The sequence below is a fragment of the Peromyscus leucopus genome, chromosome 12 (assembly GCF_004664715.2).
Source record: "Peromyscus leucopus breed LL Stock chromosome 12, UCI_PerLeu_2.1, whole genome shotgun sequence".
In the NCBI taxonomy this organism is placed as follows: Eukaryota; Metazoa; Chordata; class Mammalia; order Rodentia; family Cricetidae; genus Peromyscus; species Peromyscus leucopus.
The window spans coordinates 61613979-61636462 of NC_051073.1; the positions used below are offsets into that span (position 1 = coordinate 61613979).

A 22484-nucleotide genomic window follows, 5' to 3' on the forward strand; every position below is an offset into this window, starting at 1 on the left:
CATAACGTCTACCTTTGTCTATCTTTCCTTCCTCCTTACCCTGTCTTCCTCCATTTAGAATGCACACACACACACACACACACACACACACACACACACACACACACACACACACCCTGCTGTCCTCTGTCTCACTACACCTATTCTCACCCTGCAGGAGATCCAGCAGCGGCACGGCCTGGCCAACTCCATCTCTTCCTACCTAATTAAGCCTGTCCAGAGGGTCACCAAGTACCAGCTGCTCCTAAAGGTACCTCCCCTCCCCACCCAACCCCCATTCCTGACCGGATGACCCCTCACAGTGGGAAACCCTCACCTGAAGCCTTTTTCTACCACAGCAGAGCCTGAGATGAACCCATACCACCATTGCTGGCTCAGAACTGTGTGTCCGATCCCACAGAATCCCACGTGTTGGTTTGGGGGTAGAGATGAAAGAAACGGGAGCAGGAATAAGTTGTAACTATTTTTGACCTCCAGCTACCATTGCAAGCTCTTGGTGATTATCACCTCAGGTATTGACCAGCTCCTTCCGAGCAGATTTCCTCCTGTGGGCATCTTACCTGCTGGAACCAAGGGGGAAATCTTTGGGATACTGTGGTCTACACACCATTGGTATCTTCCATCTTCTGGGCTACTGTGTCTGTGAAAATCACAGGGTTATTGACGGAAGGCAGTCCAAAGGAAGGTGGTAAACTCAGTGACTTCTTCAGTTGTAGAGACCCATGTGTTAGGAGTGTTTCTGAAACCAGCCAAGAGAGTGGATTTTCTTTTCAAAGTCTAGTTTTTTAAAGTTCAATAATCAGATTATGTAAAACACTAAGTAAGTTGGGCTTATCTTTCTTATATAAGGATGTGCCCATATTCTAAAAATATATCATTTCTATAGGAAGCCAGGAAAATTGAGTTAGACAATTCAATATCAATGTTTTTTATTAATTCTTGAAGTATAAGAGTGGACGTTTTCTACCTTTTGAATATATTGTTGGTTGTTCATCTAATGAAAAGGATGAAAAGGTGATTAGGGGACCTGGAAAAGTAGTGTAACTTCAGAAAAAGCATTCGGTTCCATTGATGTTTAGAGACACCTGCAGAACCTTACATAATCTAGCTTCCCCAAACCTGAAAGCAAATCTGACTTCCAACCCCCAGGTTCTCATCATACGCTCTCCATCACAGCCCTGCTACCCAGGTCTCTGGGACAGCAGCATGGTGCTCATAGGTCTGCACAGGAGGCTTGAGGTGGTGCCTCAGGGGAGCATGCCAGTTCTTTGTTTTATTTTCTGGGTGAGGGCAGAGCCTTGCAATCAGCCTTCCCTCCACCCTCCTTCCTCATCCTTCAGAAGAGAGCACAGACCATCAGGCCATCCAGCCCGGCAGAATGACTTAGAAAATTGCAAGAGACATCAGGTGCTGGGCTTCTACTGAGCCTGGGAATCATTGGCCTGGGGCTCCATAGTGCAGACCTCATGTTGGCTCTTGGGGCAGAATTGCTTCTGCTTCTTTATCTTTTAAAGTTTTCATGTAAAGTCCAGAAATTCCCATAAGGTCTTGGGGCAAGAAGTCTCTTCTCTAAAACTCAGTGTGATTCTGGTATTTAGGCCAGAGGAGCTATAGGCTTCATGGCCTTTGAATCTCAGGTTGTGGACTGTAGCCTAGAACTTCATGAGCAGCCTTCTCTTTATCTGTCCTGCTTGATGCTTGGCCCTTCTGAGTTGTCTTTTGTGCTGATAACCTTTTTAAAAACTGATTTTTGTGTGAACCTGGAGAGATGCCTCTGCAGTTAAAAGCTCTGGCTGTTCTTTCAGAGGGCCTGAGTTCAACTTACATGGCAACTCAGAATTCTGTTAACTGTAGGTCCAGAGGATCTTCGGCCTCCACCAGCACCAGGCATGCACATGGTTGCCAGACATGCACGGAGGCAAAACACCCATGCACATAAAATAGAATCATTTTTAATTTCATTCTTAAAATTTATTTTCGTGACTTTTGACATTATTATTGTTGTTGTTAATTTTTTATTTATTTTGATGTATTACAAACCCTTTACAGGAATTGCAGGGTTGTAAGTTTTGAAAGAAAATAAACACTGATGTTCCCAGCCACATTGCCCATCTGGAATCAGTTAGGATGTTGTTCTAAAAGAAATACAGCCCTTCTTGTCTCCATTTCAGCCCTGTCATGCTGAAGGTCCCTAAGATGAGTTATATGACAGAGGCGAGGAGGAGACTAGAGGTTGGAATTAGCCTTCAGGAGCTGGAAAGTTGGACTCCGGACTTCCACTCTGGAATTTTGTGTTTGGGGGACGAAAGTGTTTGTACAGGGAATTGAGAGGCAAACAGATAAGGTAGCAGCGATTTTATTGCAAAATGACTGTGAAAAAGGTAATTAGGACCTCTTTAAAAATGTGCTGGTTGCAAAGCTGAGGAGTAAAAATAGTTTTGTTGAGCTTTGCTATAAATAACAAGGCATTTACTTTCTCTTTGAAGTCAGTTTAATTCCAAATAAATTGATATTTCATTATCAGTGTCCTCTGGGGCTTGTCACTTAGGTATTGCACAAAAGGGACCGTGTCATTTGGAGTGTTGGATCGTCTGCTTGTAAATCTGCTGTAGCTGTCCTTTTCGGAGCCTAAATTAAATGTGCAGGCGTCTCCTTATCAGGAACTATTGTAAGAGCCCGGGGAGAATTTATTGGCTCCGCTGGTAGATTGGTAGACTTTCTAAATTGCTCGGGGGGATTAAACTAATTGGTGTTTTCTGTTGCAAACTGAAGCCTGTTTCTCATCTCTCTTCTGTGTTTTACCTCAGGCATCCTTTTGTTGACTTTGAGAACAAGGTTGGGAGGGTCACGGTTAGGAAAGGGTGAGGACATCAGAGAACTCTGGGATGATGGAGTGTACCTTTCAGAACAATGATGACATTATGTCAACTGGAAAGGTCAGGACCAAGAGCTCCGACTTCCCCCAATGTGTGCTCTCCATAAACACCCAAACTCCTTTGTTCATGTGGAAATGTCTCCAAGAAAACTCAGGAAAATCCAAGCACTAGGTTTTTGTTTCAGCTTCTCGCTAAGCAGGTATTTTCCCAAGTAGAGAGTTTTACTAATGAGTTTAATGGAACGGATAATCCCGAGACAGTGGTGAAGCAGGGAAAAGTCCAGAACCACCCACGAGGTTCGTTCCTTTCTTGCAGCATCAGAACATGCTCTGGCCCAGGTCAGCATCCATGACCTCCCAGTGACGTGAGCCTTCTGGTCTTACCCTACAGATGTGTGCTTACTTTTCACTCAGAGAGCTGACTAGCAGGCCTCTCTGTCACTTTCCAGAGAGCTATGCCAATGATGCCTCCGACTCCAGATTTGTTCACTACAGGAAGTCCTAGCAGATATATCCTGCTTCAGAGCATTCCATAGAAAAGTATGCTCCTGCCCCAAGTGCCTTTACCTTATTTGCCAGGATATGTCATAACCATACTTGCATGGTGTGATCTCATGATCTTTTCTTCCTAAAGCTGCTAACAGTATTTTTTGTGGGGGGAAAGACATTCCAAGTGGTCTTAAGACTAGTAAGCTGGATGAGGTGATCTTTTCCTTTACCAACCAAATACTGTGTATCTTTCACTGGGATTTTGATGAGTATGACTGCAAAGGAGAGGCCAGAGCGACAGGACATGATGCCCAGAAGTGACAGGCTCTGTCCCGGTGGCAAGGGACAGAGGACGTGGAGAGGATGTGAACAGGACATGGGGAGGCTGGGGTGGTGGACAGAGTGCCAGGTGTGCATTCTGAGCTGCATCTCAGGCTTCCTTGGAGCTATGTCCTTCTTCACCCCAGTCTCCTGTGTGGTTATCACAGTCCCAGTCCAGAATTTCAGTCACTGGCCCAGGTCAGGAACCCCGGATCCTTGTGATCTAAAACTCTTTTATAAGTCCGAGCTGGTATAAACCCGTAATGTCTCTAGCCTCAAGCTGCTCCCAGCAGCATGGAAGTCGGTCCTCAGGTAGTAACGGCTGTAAATAAAAGTGACGCCAATGGTGTAAGCATGCAGAGACCCACAGTGTCAGCACTGGCATGCAGAGATCCATGAGGGCAGTACAGCATGCCCCCTGTTTCCTCACTCCCCTCTGCTCCCCTCTCCAGGAAGACAGTACAGTGGCAGGGTGCTCTGGTTTTACATTTCTAGCCTTTGGAAATTGGGTTGGATTAACTTCATTTGGACGAGGTAGGATTCATCGGGCCCTTGAGTTTTTGACAATCATCCCCATCTCACTGTCCTCATAGCTCTCTCTCCGAGGGGAGTGTGACAGAGTGAGGCTGCTGTATGACTCACTTGATGGCTTAGAAAAGGGAGGATTGTGACGCTGGGAAGAGATCCTAATTATGTCTGGACTTTTTTCCCCAGGAACTTTTAACTTGCTGTGAAGAAGGGAAAGGGGAACTCAAGGATGGCCTGGAGGTGATGCTCAGTGTCCCCAAGAAAGCCAATGATGCCATGCATGTCAGCATGCTGGAAGGTAGCTGATCTCCCAGTCCTTCTGGGATGCCGCCTCCATTCCTAAGACCAGGGAGTTTGTGTTATGTGTAGGAGGGAAGTGGCACGAAGTCAGGCAAGGGACCAGCCTGGAGGAGGAGTAAAAATGAGTTGTGAAACAGGTCCCTGGCTGCCTGTGTGAGGAGCACCACAAAGCAGCATGGCTAACACCTGCCTCCGGGTGCCATGGAAGGTGTGTAAGGACACACCATGTGAGGACACCTTGCTGTCCATGAGATAATCCAGTGCAGCGGGGATCTTCACGGTCACCAGGCCAGAGCCCTGCAGACCTGCTCATACGCATGGTATTTGCATTGCCTTCCCAGTCGGAATGACTGGAAATACTGGTCACCCATAGTATACATCAGTGGCTTTAGTGTGATATCGCCTTACACACACACACACACACACACACACACACACACACACACACCTTTCTTCAGTACTAAACTTGAACCCAAGCCTTGCCCATGATGAACAAATACCCCACTACTGAACTATACCCACAGCTCTTTTTTTTCTCAGACATAGTCTCACTAAACTGTCCCGGCTGGCTTTGAAACAGTGATCCTGCCTCAGTCATCTGAGCACCTAAAGCCATCGGTGTACACCGTCATGCCCAGCTTCTTTACAATAGAAAAGAATACATGGCATAAATTTACCACGGTGACCCTTTTCTTATTGACTGGTTAAGTGGCCACCTGACTATATTCATCCACTTAACATATATTCGCATTCTTGTGCAACCAGTCCTTTGCCCTTCTTGGGAGCTTAGGCAAGAAATCCCAGCCAGGCAGCCCTGACAGAACTTTGGTCAGCTAGAGCTGTGTCTTGGGGACCCAGAACAAGTGCGGTATGAAGTAAGGCTCCTGTGACATGGTCTGGATGGTGTAAAACAGACACATATCGAAGCCAGTCTGGGGAAAAATAAATTTGATAGCCAAGTAAAGTTAATGTTCCAGTCTGACAAAGCAGATGCTAAGGAAGTGTGTGGGCTGCTCTTTCTCTTCCGGCTTCGTCCCACAGTACCACCACTGCCGCTACCATCATCTAAGAGACTGGGCGTGGCCTTACCTCCTGGACTGCCCTTAGCACAAGAAACCCTAGGTCTTGGGGCCTAGAGCCAATGTCTCTTCTCTAGACGAAGCACTAAGCACCTAAAGGTGCTCCTGTTGGCACAGTTGTCCCTGTCCCCTTCATTCCTGCGTGCACCTGGCTCCCTAGTGCTGGGTGCCCCCCTTTATAAGTGCCCCATTCTTCCAAAACTTCCCTCACCCATAGACTCCAGCCAGCCACTCCAGTATGGACTGGGGACCTGTGTGATCGAGCTGGTTGAAAGTGTGCATTTATGGACTCTCCTGACACCCACTGAACCAAAATCTCTTGGCTGGAGAGGGTGTTCAGAATCCATGTTTTCACATGCTCTCCAGGTGACTCTCAGGCACACTAAAGTTTGGGAACCTTCTGGAAGATTTGAAGTGGTGTGTAAATAAGAAAGTATTGGGAGCTTGTGCACCACACCGTTTAGGAGCAATCAAAGAATCCTAAGGATGGAATATAAGAAATGAGGCAATGGCAAATAAAGCAGAGTCGAGGGTACTCCACCAGACAGTGTTCAATGTAAGCCCCACTCAGAGCTAGGAGCAGTGGGAGCTGTGGAGGAAGAGAGGATCTGGGGCTGGGGACTACCTGTTTGGGGGGCCCTCAGCCCCTCTCCCATGGGGAGGGGGAATCACATGGGATCTTTCAGAACACCCTACTATTGCATATGTGTATAGGAGCCATGGTGCTGAGAATGGGCAGTCCTATAGGCAGATATGCTATGGTAGATCTCCATGGAAGCCCGTAGCCATCTAGGAAACCCTTTCTCCTAGGGGGAATACAACACAGCCTCCCGAGTGTAGTGCTGGAGAAACTCCACAGTGGACATGGGTGTTTTTCAGGGTTCGATGAGAACTTGGATGTACAGGGGGAGTTGATTCTCCAGGATGCCTTTCAAGTGTGGGACCCAAAGTCGCTGATCCGGAAGGGGCGGGAGCGGCACCTGTTCCTCTTTGAGATCTCCTTGGTGTTTAGCAAGGAGATCAAAGACTCATCAGGACACACGAAATATGTTTACAAGAACAAGCTACTGGTAGGTGGAGCAGGTGGGGGCAGATGAGATTCCCCGCTCCCGTAGAACCCATGGCAGGAAGGGATACGGACATAGACGGTTCACCTCTTCCCTGCTTCTCTACTCCAAAGCTCTCCTGGACCAAGGCTCATGCCTCCTACTCCCACCCGCATCCTCCACTTTTGTATCTTAGCGTTCACAGGTCTGTCTGTTTGCCTTCAGCTTCCCCCTCTTCGCCATCCCTCCCTGTACCTGCTAATCAGACAGAAGCCTGCTGGTCCTTTCATCCTGGGTGTAGGAGCAAAGTATCTAGTCTGTTGAAGCTTGATTGACAGAAGCCCCTCCCTCGGCCCCCTCCTCTTTGTTGCCTCCCCCTTCCTACCCCAGCCCTAAGTTTCCCCCACTGCCCTCCCCTTCCCCGCCTCTCACAGGCATTTCCTGTCTACAGACCTCAGAGCTGGGTGTGACCGAGCACGTGGAAGGCGACCCCTGCAAATTTGCTTTGTGGTCCGGGCGCACCCCATCCTCAGACAATAAGACCGTTCTCAAAGTAAGTACTGCTTTCTTCCAGGACAAAACCAGGGTCAGGGGAGTGGGCTAGGGCAGAGGAAGTGGGCATGGAATGCCAACAAGCAGGGCCTAGAGACCACTGAGCCACCGGGCCCCTCCTGGGAATGACAGCATCATGCAGGTAGTGAGAGGCAAACTCTACCATGAAGGTGGACCCAGCATCTCAAAGGCAGATGTTCTCCTCAAGTTCATAAAGGGCCGAGAATGACCGGTTGATCTTCCTAACAAGGCCGGGTCAACTTGGTTCTGCCTATACGTCCCTTTCCAGTGGCAAGAGTAACAAGCCTCTTAGCAAAGGCACCTTGAGTCGACCTTTGTTTGCTCAACAGATTGCCCTAAATGTCCTCCATGTACAAGGAGCTCGGCTTAGTGCCATAAAAAAGAGGCATGTGTAAGATGTGCTCCTTACTCCCTGGAAATATGTGTTCCAGAAGCTGCACTAAATCACAGCAGTCTGGAGACCAGAGGTCAGGTCAGCTCTCCAGGTTCAGCTTGGTGTTGAGTCCCCGTTCCTGATGGCACTAGCCTGACTAGGTAGGGACACGGCAAATAGAGCTCCCACTGGTCACTTGCTAGTCAAGGAAGTGTTCATCACCAAGGGACAGTTGGCCCGGCTCAGGCGAAAGCTTCCCAAGTGTCTGCCCTTAATTTGCAGGATAGCCGCTACCTGGTATGAAGAAGAATTACCTGAAAGGGAATCGAGGAAGTCGGTGGGGGTATCATTGGCCTGAGAGCGCCGCTTCTGATAAGCACATTTAGCAGCCTGGAGCTCCAGTACTGACTGTCAGCCTGTGCAGGCTGTGTGGGTGTGACAGCTGTTAAACATCCTGGCATATACCCATTACTCTGCTGGTGAATAGCCCTGCTTTCAGATGGCACAATCCCGAGTGCCTCCAGAGCCCCCTAGGAACCACAATTTAAGTGGTAACCCGGACCCAACAGAGTGCAGTAGACTGCCCCAGCTCCAGGGCCAACAGCGGATTAGTCAGTGCTAATAGCAGATTAGTCAGTGCTTACAGAATTGTGAAATATTTTTATAAGCCCCCCATAAAGTCTACATTGAGTCTTGAAGTTGGCCATCTCTGAGATTAAAGATTCCAAGGATAAAAGGCTAAATCAACTCCCCCCAAAGATTTGGTGTCATTGGAATAACAGCGGAACCTGTCAGGGGAGAGCTGAACATGGTTTTATAGGCAACGAGAGCTGAGGTTCTCAATATTTCTTCCTGTGGCACTCTAGGCTTCCAACATCGAAACCAAGCAGGAGTGGATCAAGAACATTCGAGAAGTGATTCAGGAAAGGATCATTCATCTTAAAGGAGCTCTAAAGGAGCCAATCCAGCTCCCCAAAACACCAGCCAAACTGAGGAACAATAGTAAGAGGTAACCAGCCCCTCTCCCCAAGCACTGTTGCCTCATGTACCCAAGGGAAGGGGGGCAGGGTGACCCTTTGTCCCTTGAGGCAAGTGTGCTCTCCTCCATCTAGGAAGACCCACAAGTTCTGCCTATGGTGAATTCTGTCATCTCTAAGCTTTTCACCAGTGACTGCCCATCAATGCAGCTGGGGTTCTCTGAACACTCTTTGTTTAAATGTGCTACCAGGATGTGGGAGGAAGTATAAGTTGAGTTATTCCCCGCCCCCAAGAGCCGTCCAACAACCATGTCTTGGACATGGAGTGGTTACAAAAGAGCAGTAGCCTCTGGGGAGAGTCAACACTGTCAAACAGGGAACAGGGATAGCTCTCCGTGGAGATGAGGAAGGCTTCAGGAAGAACAGTTCCTTGACTGGGAAGACCTCCACATTGGTTGGGTGGTAGAGGAGTTTATATAGCACTGGAATGAGCTGCCGCATTGAGGATATTGCTGCAGCTCCTAAGGAGTTTGTGTCATTCATCCTAAAGGGTCAATGACTTCAGGCGGCAGAGGACCTATTTCTTGAATGTCTCTGGGCCCTGGCTTCCTCTGAGCCAGTGAATGGCTTCTGAGGTGTCTCCTCCTCAAGTCGCCATGTGGCCTGATCACTTCCAATGACTTTGCTGAAGGACATTTAGAGAAAAGCATACAAAAATTTCCTATATATCTTGAGGGGAAAAAATATATATATATATATATATATATATTATATATATATATATATATATATATATATATCATAGTGAGGTCCTGAGAATAGTGGTCACCGTGGTAGCATGCTTCCCACTCCTGCCCAGCTCACAAATGGCACAAGTCAGAGGACTTAGTTGACCATTTGGTATCAACCAGGATCGGCAAGATGGTGACCCATTACAGAGTCATGGCATTGGAATGCTAGCGCCGAGAGAGGCGGTGACCCAAAGAAGAGTCTGACTGAAACAGAGACACCTCCAAAGTGATGGCCAGGATCCGATCACTTCCCCAGTGCTGCAGGGACCAATGGGACTCTATTGAAAGAGAGCCCGTCTTAATTTTATGTGCTTATGTCTAGACTCCAGGCTTGTTTTAGCCCTGGAGATAGACCCTGCTTCAGGGAGGTCCTGCTTCAACAAGGAATATAGGAAGGAAGATATAAAGAATGGATTGTCCGGGACCTTGTAAGAAGGAAACTTGGTTGATGCTGATGAGGGTTGCTCCGACATCTGCAATAGAGTTGGAGAGTTTCTAGAACACATGAAGGGCATGTCTTAGAAATGTCCCCCGCCTTCTCTCTCTCTCTCCATCTTCTCTTATCCTTCATGGAATGGAGAGAAACCTCACAGACTCTGCAGAGAACGGCCAGGCAGTCTGTATTTCCGTTAGCTTGGCTTCCCGGATAAAGCAGCAGAGTTTATACAGGAGTACGTTGACTTGAGGGATGCCACCCACACTCCTGGATCGGCCCTTTCAGCCCCCAAGAACTGGCTTCATCTGGAATGGACCAGAAGGGTCCATAATAGGCCCAAACAGCAGGAAGCAGAAAGTACAGGCAGATCCCAACCATCTCCAAATCGGGGAGGGGAGAGGTGGCCCAGACTGTCCAAAACAACAGATGATATGAAAGCTTTTTATTTTGGGTTTTGAAATGCGTCACATAATTTCTTTTCACAGCAGATTTTGCCTTCCTACGAATGTGTGGCTTATGTTATTAAAATAAGTTGGCATTTTCCAAGCCCACAAGTGGTGGTAAGAAAGCAATCAACTTAGAAATGTTCTGCATGGGAGAAACTGCTTTTTCTCAGGAAGATGGCATATGCACACATATGCACACACATGGGCAACCTCATGCACACACACATCCATGTGCACTCACAGGTATACCAGATCGTAGTTGTTCATATACAGTCACAGGTATACCAGATCATAGTTGTTCAGACTCTGTGAGATGCAGTCATTATATATGGCACTCTGCCCATGGGATAGGGTTCTCCAGCATCCAGTTTCCCTCATCTCTCAAAGCTTTTACCCCTCTGCAAGCAGCATGGAGTGGGGGTGATGTTTGTGAAAGTGTCCATGGGAATAGTTGTGGTTTCCTCTGCTAATTCCTTTACCCTCAGCCCACATCTCCCAAGCTTTCCCTAACACAGACTAGTCAGCAATTCCTGGGCAACCATTCCCTCTGCGACTTGACTCTGGGTTCAGCACAGAGTCAGGACACAGTCCTAAGGCAGAGTGCTAAAAGAACACTGTGGTGTCAAAGCTGCGCAGTGCTAGGACCCAGGAAGGGCTTCAAGGGCCATAACAGCGCCAGAGAGCAGAGGTGGTTCAAATGCTGCTCTGGACAATGCTGTTCCCAGCCTTGGAGAAAGAGCCTTTGGCTTCTGTGTTGATGAGAACTCATCACAAATAACTATGAAATCAGTAAAACCCACCAAAAAGGAGACAAGTGAAGGCCCGCTCCACTAGGCATCCATCTGGACTTTGCCAAAGATAATCTTCTCTTGAGGAAATGCCCCAACCCATTTTCTCCAGCGGAAGAAATACAAGTAAAGGAGTGAAAAATCCATCTTAAGTTTCGTGACACATGCCTATAGTCTCTGCTTGGGAGGCTGAGGCAGGAGGCTTGCTTAGATCTGGGAACTCGAGGCTGGTGTCAACAGCATAGCAAGGCAGCATCTTAGAAAAAGGAAAAAGGAAAAAAAAAGGAGTATCTTATCCACTTTTGTTTTTTTTCTCTACACCAGCAGCAAGCCAACCTCCATCCTAGTTGTAACATGCAGAACCTTGAACTCTGTGGCTACTGAAAAGGAGCCTGGTAGCTGGCTAGCAGCCCAGGTTCTAAGAAGAATCTTCCTCCTGCCTGCATTAGACTCAGTCCTAGTTTTTGTTGTTTTTCGTGCCCCATCTGCAGTATGGGCTGGAAGGGAAATGGGGCGTGCATGGCGCTGTGCTCAGTCGAGCAGTGATTGAGTGCTTAAATGAACGAGCTTTCCCTGAAATCACATCGGCTGCACCCACTAACAGGATAACGTTAGATAATCCCCGCTAAGGAATGTGCAGGCGCCACTCTGCCAGCCCAGCTTGGAAAGCCTCGTGTGCTCTAAACCCACAGTGGCTCCCCCCACCCCCACCCCTGTTTCTTTTCTCTCTTCTTCCTGCAGGGATGGAGTAGAGGATGGCGACAGCCAGGGGGATGGGAGCAGCCAGCCGGACACCATATCCATCGCCTCCAGGACCTCTCAGAACACGGTGGACAGTGACAAGGTAAGACGGAGTCCCAACCTTCCTTCCCCCTACCCAAACCTGGGGTTGGTCTAGCCAGCCCTGGAGGAGGGTGCTCAAAATTCCCTCCACTCTGGAGCCACACAGCTGGAGCCAGCTGTATCATGCCACCAAAGGCGGAAAGGCAGGGCTGGATTGGGAGAGTCACGCAGTGTGAAAAGGTAAACAGTGAGAGGCGAGGTGTCTGATCCCTCTGAAACACCCCCACTGGGCTGCTGGACTGCTCTGCCTCGGGAGACCGTGCCTCAGAGAGGCTGACCTCGTGTCCTAAGACACCCGTAGCTGGGACTGGCTCATGTTGACACTGGTTTGGCGGGGGGCATATTTCAAAATTAGACCAGTGGTTTGGGAAATAGCCACATGGACACGACTCAGTAGGAGCCTTTGACCCAAAAGAACTCCAGTGGGCCAATGATACCCTTTCCTGACCATGTACTTGGGGGCTCAGCTCCTGAGAGATGAGGGGCAGAGGGGCCAGCAAGTGGTATACGAAGGACAAAGTCGTCATCAAAGAAAGCCTGCTCACACACCTTGGGGCAAGCAAGCACCCTGAGGAGCTCTGAGGAGAATGCAGGAAAGAGACTGCCCCCATGTATTTGCTTAAGCTGCCCGTAGAAAGAAATTGCTGGACTCTGCAGCAGAGAGAAGAGGGCGCCCAGTCCACTCATAGCCACTCACCCACAGTCCAGAGTATGAGGTAATCTACTGCTGCATATCCGTAACGTTTCTGATGAAGTCAGACTTTTCCAAACGCTACTTGGTCCCGGTTCCTCCAGACCTGGTCCTTCAGTCTGCCCTTCAGCCTCAAGCAATAGTCTATGTTCACATTTCCATTATATGAGTATTTTTCCGTATTTATTAGTTTTTTTCCTTACTGGGAAAAAAAAAAAAAAAAACAGCCACTGAGATCTAAGTGTGGGGACTGTGCCCTAAACCTGCTGGGATAATGGCACCAGCTCACCCTAAGCCCACTTTATTAGACTAGTGCTCAAGGACATTCAAGGTTAATTCCATCCGGCTGCTGCCGTCATGTTTTAAAGCCATTCCACTAGCAGAGTAAATGGAACACTTGAGGTTTTTCTACTTATAAAGACACAAAGGAAACTCTTTCTGTGTTTCCCTGCTCCTCTGGCCTGTTATCTAGCCATATAACTAGAGTGTCCTATGAATAAAAGTGTTCTTTTTTAAGCAGTCCCTGGTTGCTAAGTCAAGTGTGATATTGCCTATGTTCAGACATAGACTTCTAGCTTTGTTGTTGGAGGACTCACCCCTCGCAGCACTAACCCATCTCCCAGGATCCTGACACAGACAGAAACCCCTGTGCGGGGGGGTCATTTGTCTATTTGGTTTCTTGCTGGCAAGGTAGATGAGGCTAGACTACGCCCTTCACAGCAGGCCTTTTATTACGAATGAGGGATGCTAGTACTTATACTTTTCTCTAAGTAAGATGGAGGGTCCTCCGAGTGACTCACCAAAGGACATTTTAGTGGTCAGTGTTAAAGCAGGAATTAGGGCTCAGACCCAATCAGTCACGCTTTCCTCGCACTCTAGAAGCCGGAGCATTGCACTCTCGGTGCTGAGGGAATCCAGCAGGGTGTTCTTTCTACACATGCCACACACAGACCAGACACATATTCCTGTCAAAGCACCTGCCATGTGCCACACTATGTGCTGGTTGCTGTGGAGAGACGTGCACTGTCTGTCGAGTGTGAATCCCGTCCGTGCAAGTTCTTGTTTTCCTGTTGTCTTGATAGCCAGGCCATTGGTCCCCCCATGAGGACGTGGGCTGTGTCTGTCTGTTCCACTGCTATACCCTGGCATGCAGCGTATGTCAAGGCTCAGGAGTTATTTGTGAAATCAATGATGAATATAGGTACATACTGTTAGGTCTCAGGGAATTGAGGAGTAAGAGGCCACTAAAAACAGTTTTCCAAAAGCATCCAAGTAAACAAAAAAAAGTATATATTTTTAAGATATTAAATAACCATGGGAGGTTTGAGCAGAAAGCTTGGTAAGCTGGACTACTTGCCCTCTTGGGAACATCAGCCCCCAGCCACCTTCTCTGGCCCTAGGAGACAGGCAAAAGGTGAGGTGATTCTGTTCCATATATGAAGCCTAGGAAAACCACTTGTTTTCAAAGAAAAAGAGTAATAGCCTGCTGATGACTATGCGCTCTCCTTTCAAATGTTCTCACCCTGCTCCCAACCCAGCGGTGAGGACAAGGCAGCCATGTGACCCTGGGACCTGCTTCTCCCTCCAGCAGTGAAATCCTTCACTGATATCTTAAATTCATAGGTCCAATTCCTTCCACCTCTCCTAGGAGACCAGAGGAGCCTGGTTTCCAGGTAACCAGATAAAAGATCTGGGCAGACTCAGGTAAACTGATCATCGTCAACAGAAGGATAAATGGCGATGGCTTTAGGGAGAGGTCAGGGTAGAGACACCTCACAGAAATCAACTGTCCCAGCAGTAGACTTTCTTCTTCCTCAGATGCAAAGGAATGACCTGCGTTGACACTACTGGCTGGCTGTAGGGCCCTGGGGAGCCCACTTAGGGCAGAGGCACCGCCCACCCCCTGGCCTGTCATGCTTGTATGCTGTAGGGTGACGAAAAGTGTTTGAACATGGCTGGACAAATCCCATCTTCAATATCACTCTGTCCCCTTGCCCAGGTTATCACACCTTAGTTTTCTCAGTGTCCCCATCTAGTAACTAGGGAATGATTCTAACTCACAAAGTCATTGGGAAGAACAAGTGGTATATGTCTACTTGGTGGCTATCTGACATTTGATACAAGCTACCTTTCAGTAGTATGGTATGAACATGATACTTCAGCATACTGGAAGGAACTTCATGAGTTCTTGAGCAGAGTTCCAGCCTCTGGCTTCATGATTATCAGCAACTGTCAGCAACTTCTTACCTCTGTTGGTCCTAAAGTGAGGTGGCTTCTTCAGTTTACCTGTCTGTAAACAGAGCGGCCCTTTCCGTGTTAGTAACCTCTAGACTCTTCAGGCATACATGTTGTTGACTCATGGGTTGGTTTATTATTAGTGGATTATGATCTCCTTCTGTCTGACATTGAATGATCAAAGTTTTCTACTTTTGAACAATGGTAGATCCTTGGGTTGTAGGTATTTAGAGACACTCATCATTTTTCTAGTCTTTGAAGGTTATATTAGAAGTTTTCTGTTTCTCCAACTGTTGATCATATTAATATGTTCCCAGATTATTCCATTTCCTGGCTGCCTTCCTCTGGACTTCCTTCAGTGTGTAAAATCTATATAAAACAGGGTATTTAGGAGGGTAGGCAGCCCGCACATGGGATCTGACTGTGAACACTTGCCCGAAGGTTGCTGCATTCAGAATTTCCCCTAAGGTGGTCATGGTGTCTAGAAGAGGGGCCAGTGTTACTCATAACATCTCCATGGCTTGTTCATGGGCAGACTTAGTCTAGGCAGGTGACTTAGTAACCTGAGCATAGGACAACTTTGTGTCCACTCAAGTCTCTGGTCTAAGCCTAACCCTTTGTTCTAGCATGTTCTGAATATAAAGCTAATATGTTAGCTATATCTCCCAGAAAAACCTTCGGTTCCTTCCTCCTTGTTCTTGCTTTTTGGTAAGATTGAAGAAAGGCCCGTATTGAGCCTCCTTCTTCACCCGCCACATGGAAACCCCTCATCTAGCTCCTCTTTAAGGTCTTAAGAGATGGAAATTCTGCCTCTTTTCCATGTGCCAGAGGAGCTGGGACAGTTGGCTTAAGCTGTAAGTCTCCCCCTTAGTGAGAACACGGTTCATTATTCATAATTCTGCACTAAACCCTTGCAAAGCCGAGCTGAGCGCCTCAGTAGATAAATCCCACTAATAACTCTCCCAGACTTGCTTTTGTTTGATCCTCAAATGGATCTGCATAATTAGGTTTTCCACAGGCCTACGTTACACAAAAGTGTTATTTCTTCAGGGCAAATGGAGGTGCTTATTTCATTCCACAGTGGGCCAGACCTGTTCTGTCTAGGAATATACCAGTGCTTCTCTGAGCAGGACATCCTACCCTTGAGCCTTCACCTTGAGTTCTGGGGCTTTGCTACCATGCATCGATTATCTAGATCCACAGAGTTCTAGTGAAGGAAGGCAGTGATGAGGTGTCAGCAAGGAAGCGTCTGTCTTCTTTAATGTGATGGATGCTTGCCAGATGATTTCTAGCTGATGGTAGAAACACAGACATCTGCACTATGATGAGCTGGTGCATGCATTGGGGGCAGGCATGGTGGATGTAGCCAATAAACAATTATTGAATTAAACATCACAGACCCATCCTAAGGGAGATACTCTCTATGCAAAAAGCACTCTTAGCCTCTGGACATGTCCTCACTAGCTGAAGAGAGGGAAATTGGAATGAAATTGAACTGTGGGTGCTGTTCTCTATAAGAATAATAAGGAAAAGAACACTTCTAAAACATCTCACGATTGGTGTGGGATTTGAATATGGAAATTAAGTAATGAGCTGGTGTGAGTCAAGATACAGGGTAGACCAAGGATGCTGGTATGATACAGGCAATGGGGAGATCCATGGAAAAGATAGGAGGTATGGGGAGCTGACTCAAAGGTGTTAATTCCACATTATCAATTCAACGTGGTGGGTTATGACCAGGTTTATTTTAATGATTGAGAAGGAAGGCTGTAGCAAGGGCCTAACTAAGGAAAAAAATCAAAAGATTCCCAAAATGTCCCATTACTTTGATGGTAGCCATAACACGATACCTATGACAAAGCAACCTAATCACAGAGGCCTTTTCCTTTTGAGGATAGACTCCCATGGAGTTCATTACAAGTCACACATTGGGAACACATATAGGACATAAGGAACAAGGTGAGAGTCAGAGAGAGAACCGTGGTTTTAAGTTGATATCTGTATAAGAACCTAGTTCCTGAGTTGAGGAAGATGTTTTCCCTACATTGGTATCTTGGCAAGGACATAGCCCTTGGGTTGATGTCTTGGGAGGGATGCAACCCCTGCATTCATGCATTAGTGGAGACCTAGCCCCTGTGTCGGCATACATGGGGCCTAGCCCCAACACTGACATATTCCCACTGTCTTCATTCATGCACAGTTATGAAGCCTGCCTAGTCTGTGCCAGGTGCTGTCCTCGATGCTGGGAGTACAGCAATGGGTGAGGCTTTCTCCAGTTTTCATTCTTGAGTGTAGGAAAGGAGAACATCCAGAGAGAGAATAGCATCTCCATGTCCTGATGAGAGCATCACCGATAAACATCTTGTTTTTTTTTTTTTTTTTTTTTTCATTAGACGTAAAACTTATTCTGCATGGATAAGGGACATATCACTTAGGGGAAGGGGCAATTGCTTCATTTAAATAGTTGATGAATGGAAAAACAGTAGTCTTACAGGATGCAGATGGAGAAAGGCCTTCTCAAAGAATACATCCTAAGGCCAACACCTCACATGTGGGGTCTTAACTGAGACTCCCATGCATGTTATCTATTGAAGGTATACAAGGCAGATATACATGTGGTTCGGATGGTATTCGGCTCAGTCTGATCCCTCCTGAAGCTCCAGGCAGGAATCACCAACTGTGCACTGCCTGAAGCAAGGGCCTTAGGTCTTTTGCGTCAGATGTGAGCTTTGAGCAGCCAGTAGATACAAGAGCTGTGGTTGTGTGGGCAAGAAAGGAGATCTAGGTAGAGTTCTGTAGCATCTGCTATAGGAAGCATGTGATTTGGTAGCAGGGGCATGGGCCCTAAGATCAGGCCTGGACGCCACACTGACTTGCTTATGACCTAGGGTGGTCACATCATGTCACAACTCTGTGTCAAAGAGAACAGTGACTGTCTTTCCAAGGTTCTGAAGGACCAGATGAGTTTATGTCTGAAATGTGTGTGGGACTCAGGGACACCAGGGGCCAGGGAAGGTCTCCATTCCAGATACTCAAGGCAGGAAAATAAGCTGCATGCTCCCTAAAGTTTGAAGAGACTACAGGCTATTACCTCTAAAGAGAAAGCCAGGATGAAGACTGAGCAGTGTGAGACTAATCCCACATAATGTGTTTTACTTGAGAATTCTTCAGAGCTATCAAGAGGACTAACCAAGTTGGGTTTGAGACATGTGGCCATGATAGGTATCCTGGTCAGCTATGTGCACCACCTGCTGTTCACTAACCCATAAGGACTTTTAGGGTCCCAAGCAACCCTACAGCTCTTCCATTACTCAGTCTTTGGAGTCAGTGGGCCTGAAGACTCATACAATATCCCTAGATAGAGCGGGTGATGCTGTCTTGCATTCTATAACAAAACACTTCCAACCCTCAAAAGAGATACGTGGAAAGAGTATGCAATTGTACCTCTGCCTGCCAAGGCTGGGGGTGGATGTATTGGAGTTTGACCCATGAAAGCAATGTAGTCTTGATTCTCAGGCGCCAGCACCCCCAGGCTTCAGCACATTAGATTATAATCACAGTATAAACCTCAACTAAAAGGATTCTGATTTTCCTCGATATCATAGTCCTTTCTTATAAGATAATACCACTTCCACTTTATGATTTCAAGCCCCAAATGTGGTTTAGGGTTTTTATTTGTTTATTTTGTGTTATTTAATGTAGTCTTATAGTAAAGTCCAGGGCTAGACTTGGAACTCATATTTTTCCCAGGCAGGTTTTTTTTTTTTTTATGGGGGGGAGGGGGTTGCTCTTTTCTGTGGCACTTGGGCAGCTGGAGGAAGGGAGATGGCAGAGGGGTCCAGGACCTTCAGGACACCTGAAGCCCCATCTCTGGGTGCTCTGTCACCTCCTGAAAGTGCAGCTCCCTCCTCTCAGTGACGTTTGTCACAGGCTCGCTATGTAAAAAGTTCCTTGCCCAGGTGAATGGTTCCAGTCCCTACAAAGTCCACCAGATGACAGGAAATGTACTTCACTGCCTGGGACAATTCGGCAAAAACCTCTCCTCCTGACATTATTTTAATTAATAAGTCTCCCTAGCATTCCATCGTTTAAATTTTTTTTTCCCCTGAAGAAACCCATCATCAAAACTGCCAATCACCTGAAAAAGTGAGTGTCATGAAAGGCAGGGGCTGGTGAGGACTTTGTTGAGGCCAGGCAGGTAACTGGAAGCCTTGGGGGTGCTCTGCCGGGGTCGGAACCTTTGGCTGCACTGTGTCTGTGTTCTAGGCAGAGGCGGCATGGCATGGGGGCATGGGGACTGGGGAAAGTGGAGAGGTGACTGACCGATGATGCCTAGAGCTGTCTGTAAAGGCTGCAGGCGAGGCCTTGTCTCATTCAGGGTGAGCCTGAAGTTTGGAATCAGAAATTTAGAGAAGAGAGCCTGGGGGGGGGGAGTGGTGCAGGTCTTAAATCCTAGCACTCAGGAAGCAGAGTCAGGCAGATCTCTGAGTCTGAGGCCAGCCGGGTCTACAGAGTGAGTTCCAGGACAGCCAGGGCTACACAATAAAACCCTGTCCTGAAAAACCAAAAAGGAAGAAAAAGAAAGAAGCAAATTTAGAGAGGCCCCAGAAATCATGAAACCTTCAGTCATCAATCAACATTCTTTGCTATTGAAAAGTAACCAAGTGACTTATTCAGAGTCGCAAAGCCAGTTAATGACAGTCCCTGATATTCAAACCCGAGTTAAATCAGATTTAAAATGTTTCTTTAGTGGTGACTTTCATCGTTCAGCTCATTGATCTGCAGAAAACAAGTACCACTGCGGCCCCCTTCTTGAGCTGCTTCTGCCCTGCCTGCCCCCCCCACAGGCCAGGGAATCCCTAGCCACCCTGAGTAAGTTGCAGTGTGGTGCTCTAGTCCATGGGAGTAGCAATGCCTATCACAGACTCTTCAATACCAAGTACTGATGACTCACATCGTGGCCTTGGTGGGCATGTGATTTCTGCCCCAGAGTCTTTCAGCCTCCCAAGAAGATTCCTGCCCAGCCCTTGAGCACTCGCCAGTGAGTGCTGGGATGCAGCGAGGCTGATCCCTATCTTGGAGCTGCCAGGGAGGAGCGAGTTTCCAGAACCAACTCAACCCCCACCGCTGTAGTGTGGCGCCAAGTTCGCACCGAGGGAAATGCGATTTTGTTGTTAGCATTTTGGTGGAAGGCGAAAGCAAATCTGAAAACAAGCCACCATGTTCAAGTGGATTAACTGGCGACAGACCAGGGCAAACAAGACCCGAGTGAGTACACCTGCAGCCCCACGTGTTCTGCTGGGGACAGGGAGAGAGAGGACAGATGGACAGGTGGGCATGGCTGGGAGGACAGAGTCGGAGAGGAAAGTGACAGCTTTCAGGGCAAGCAAGGGTAGTACTGGAGGATTCCACAGAGTCCTGCCGGCATTCTGCTTACCTTTCCTCCGTAGGTGGGGAAAGTCTTGTGCCTTAAAAAAAAAAAAAGGAAAAAAGAAAAGGTTGGCTTTGCTTCATGGGTGGGTAGAGCTACCTGTGGGAAGCCTGCTCTCCAGAGCTCCTGGATGAGTAGCAGTGGCTCTGGGATGGCGGTGCCTACCGTGAGCTTGTTTGACAGGTGTGAGCATTGGCCCTTGGGAAACCCCAAGCAGAAACTTGGCACAGGGATTCAGGGCCGTGGAGGGTAGACCACACAGACTGACTCCAGCTTGAAGGTGTGCCTTTTGTGGAAGCTGATGTTCCTTCTACCTATCCAGATGTGCTGGAGAAGCACAACCCACAGTACCTGTTGCTGTAATGTGGCACTCCAGGGGAACGTCTCCTGGGCTGGCTCTCCCCACCACTGCCCTGATTCTTGACCTTGAGCTCTGGCTGAAGCATCTTGCCCGGGTTTCCCTCTCCAGCAGTAGAGGGCTATTTGGTTCATTACAGTTGGCTTCTGCAACCTGTCTGTCATGGCCATTGTGGAGGAGGGGGTTGATTTCTGTGGATAGCAGTGGAGTGAGGTCATGTGGTCATCGTTGCTGGAAAGCAGGTTTGGCAAGAAAAAAACTAATCGAAATTACCCTCTTGGGTGGGTTTCTCCAAGGAGCCACAGTAAGGACATAATTTTTACCTTGGGACATCTCCCAGGAGCAGCAGGTGCCCCTGAGAGGGACAGCCACCTCTCAGAACTTTGATGACTCTCTTAAGAGAAAAATTGCTGTAAGTAGTTACAGGACCATACGGATCAGACCCTACACAATGTCCACCCTGGCTTTCAATGGAAGCCTCTTCCCACTTCCACCTTGCTGCTGCTATGGATGTGGCCATGTTTGTGCTGGAGCAGGTATTTCCCTGGTACAGGATGGCTAGATTTCTGTCTCCTCCTTTATAGAGACTGAGTGCTGAGTCTTGTGAGGGTCGAGCAGTCCCAGAGACTGTCTTTTTGAAAAATGCTGCCTTTGGTTCTGTTTGAAGGACAGGCTGCTGGGGAAATTCCCACTAACACAGGACCACGCAGAAGGTCAGTAGGGAAGAGAACAGAAAACTTGGTCAAATCTGTTACCACACTAAATTCATTTTTTCAACTCAGTGTCATTGAGTTGAGTGTCCCTGATGACCAGAACCATGGACTCTCTCTATACAGGACAGTCTCTGTCCTTGCCTACAGCCTTGAGTCCACACCCAGGTGTCCTGCATGTGATGATGGGCAGCAGCCGTCCAGGGTCCCATGTGTTCCTCAGATGAGACAACTGTACTGACTCTTGCTTTTTGCCAATTGCTGTAGGGAGCATCAGAGGCATTGTTGTGATGGATGTGTCTGTTGAGATACGATTCATTCATACCAGGACAATGCTGCTTTGAAGGACAAATTTAGCCTGGGAGCCAGGAAGATTTTGACACTAAAAGTCAAATTCATCCTTGCCTTCAAGTTCATCTTCCTTTCTATTCTCCTTTGTATCAATTTTGAGCCCAAAATATTAATTCTAATCCTGGATAATATGTCAGAGGACGGTGCTTCTGAAACGTTTTGTATCCAAAAAAGAATTTTATTTTGATACAGAATCAGACTTTTAAAGAACACATGGGAATTATGAAGAAGTTTCCCACATCATCTGTACCTAAACCATTTTATGTTTCTTCTTGCTCAGCTAATCCAACCTGTTTCCTTTAATAGGATAGACTCTGGGGCTTTTCAATGAACTATTGAGGCATTAGTGCACTTGCAGTACAAATTTTATATATTCTTCTAGAGACCTTCCTTTAAAATATAAAACCTTATACATTTATTTATTCTTTTTTGTTATTCTTTAAAAAAAAAAAACTGTCAGGCTGTTAAGGTGGCTCTGTAGGTAAGGATGCTTGCTGCCAAGCCCAAGGACTTAGACTCAGTCCCTGAACCCCACGTGGTAGAAGGAGAGAGGGATGGACTCACCAGTTGTTCTCTGACCTCCATATGTATGCCATGTCATGTACATGCATAAATAAATAAATGTAAAAAAAAAATTCAGACAGAGGTAGCACACAGCATGTACTAGTTTCTATTTTTCCATATAATAAATCTGAAAACTCTTCTCGTAGCAGAATGTGGAGCTGCTTCCTTTTTGATGGTGGCACACCCAATTGCTACAATGTGTTTAACTTGTCTCCTATTGATAGGAATGCAGGACATTCCCAATCTGTTGCCATTGCTAACGAGGTTGTAATTAATAAC

The 22484-nt window shown here is 47.3% G+C and overlaps 1 protein-coding gene across 22 annotated transcripts in view; it reads left to right on the forward strand.

Moving 5' to 3' along the window:
• Positions 1–22484, forward strand: part of Kalrn (kalirin RhoGEF kinase) — a 607498-nt gene that overhangs the window by 399047 nt on the left and 185967 nt on the right. For all 22 annotated transcript variants that reach the window (XM_028886329.2, XM_028886335.2, XM_037209787.1 and 19 more), the window contains exons 28-33: positions 158–250; positions 4400–4511; positions 6472–6662; positions 7090–7191; positions 8451–8593; positions 11764–11866. In XM_028886329.2, the coding sequence (XP_028742162.1) occupies positions 158–250; positions 4400–4511; positions 6472–6662; positions 7090–7191; positions 8451–8593; positions 11764–11866 (744 nt within the window). The remainder of the gene's footprint in view (positions 1–157; positions 251–4399; positions 4512–6471; positions 6663–7089; positions 7192–8450; positions 8594–11763; positions 11867–22484) is intronic.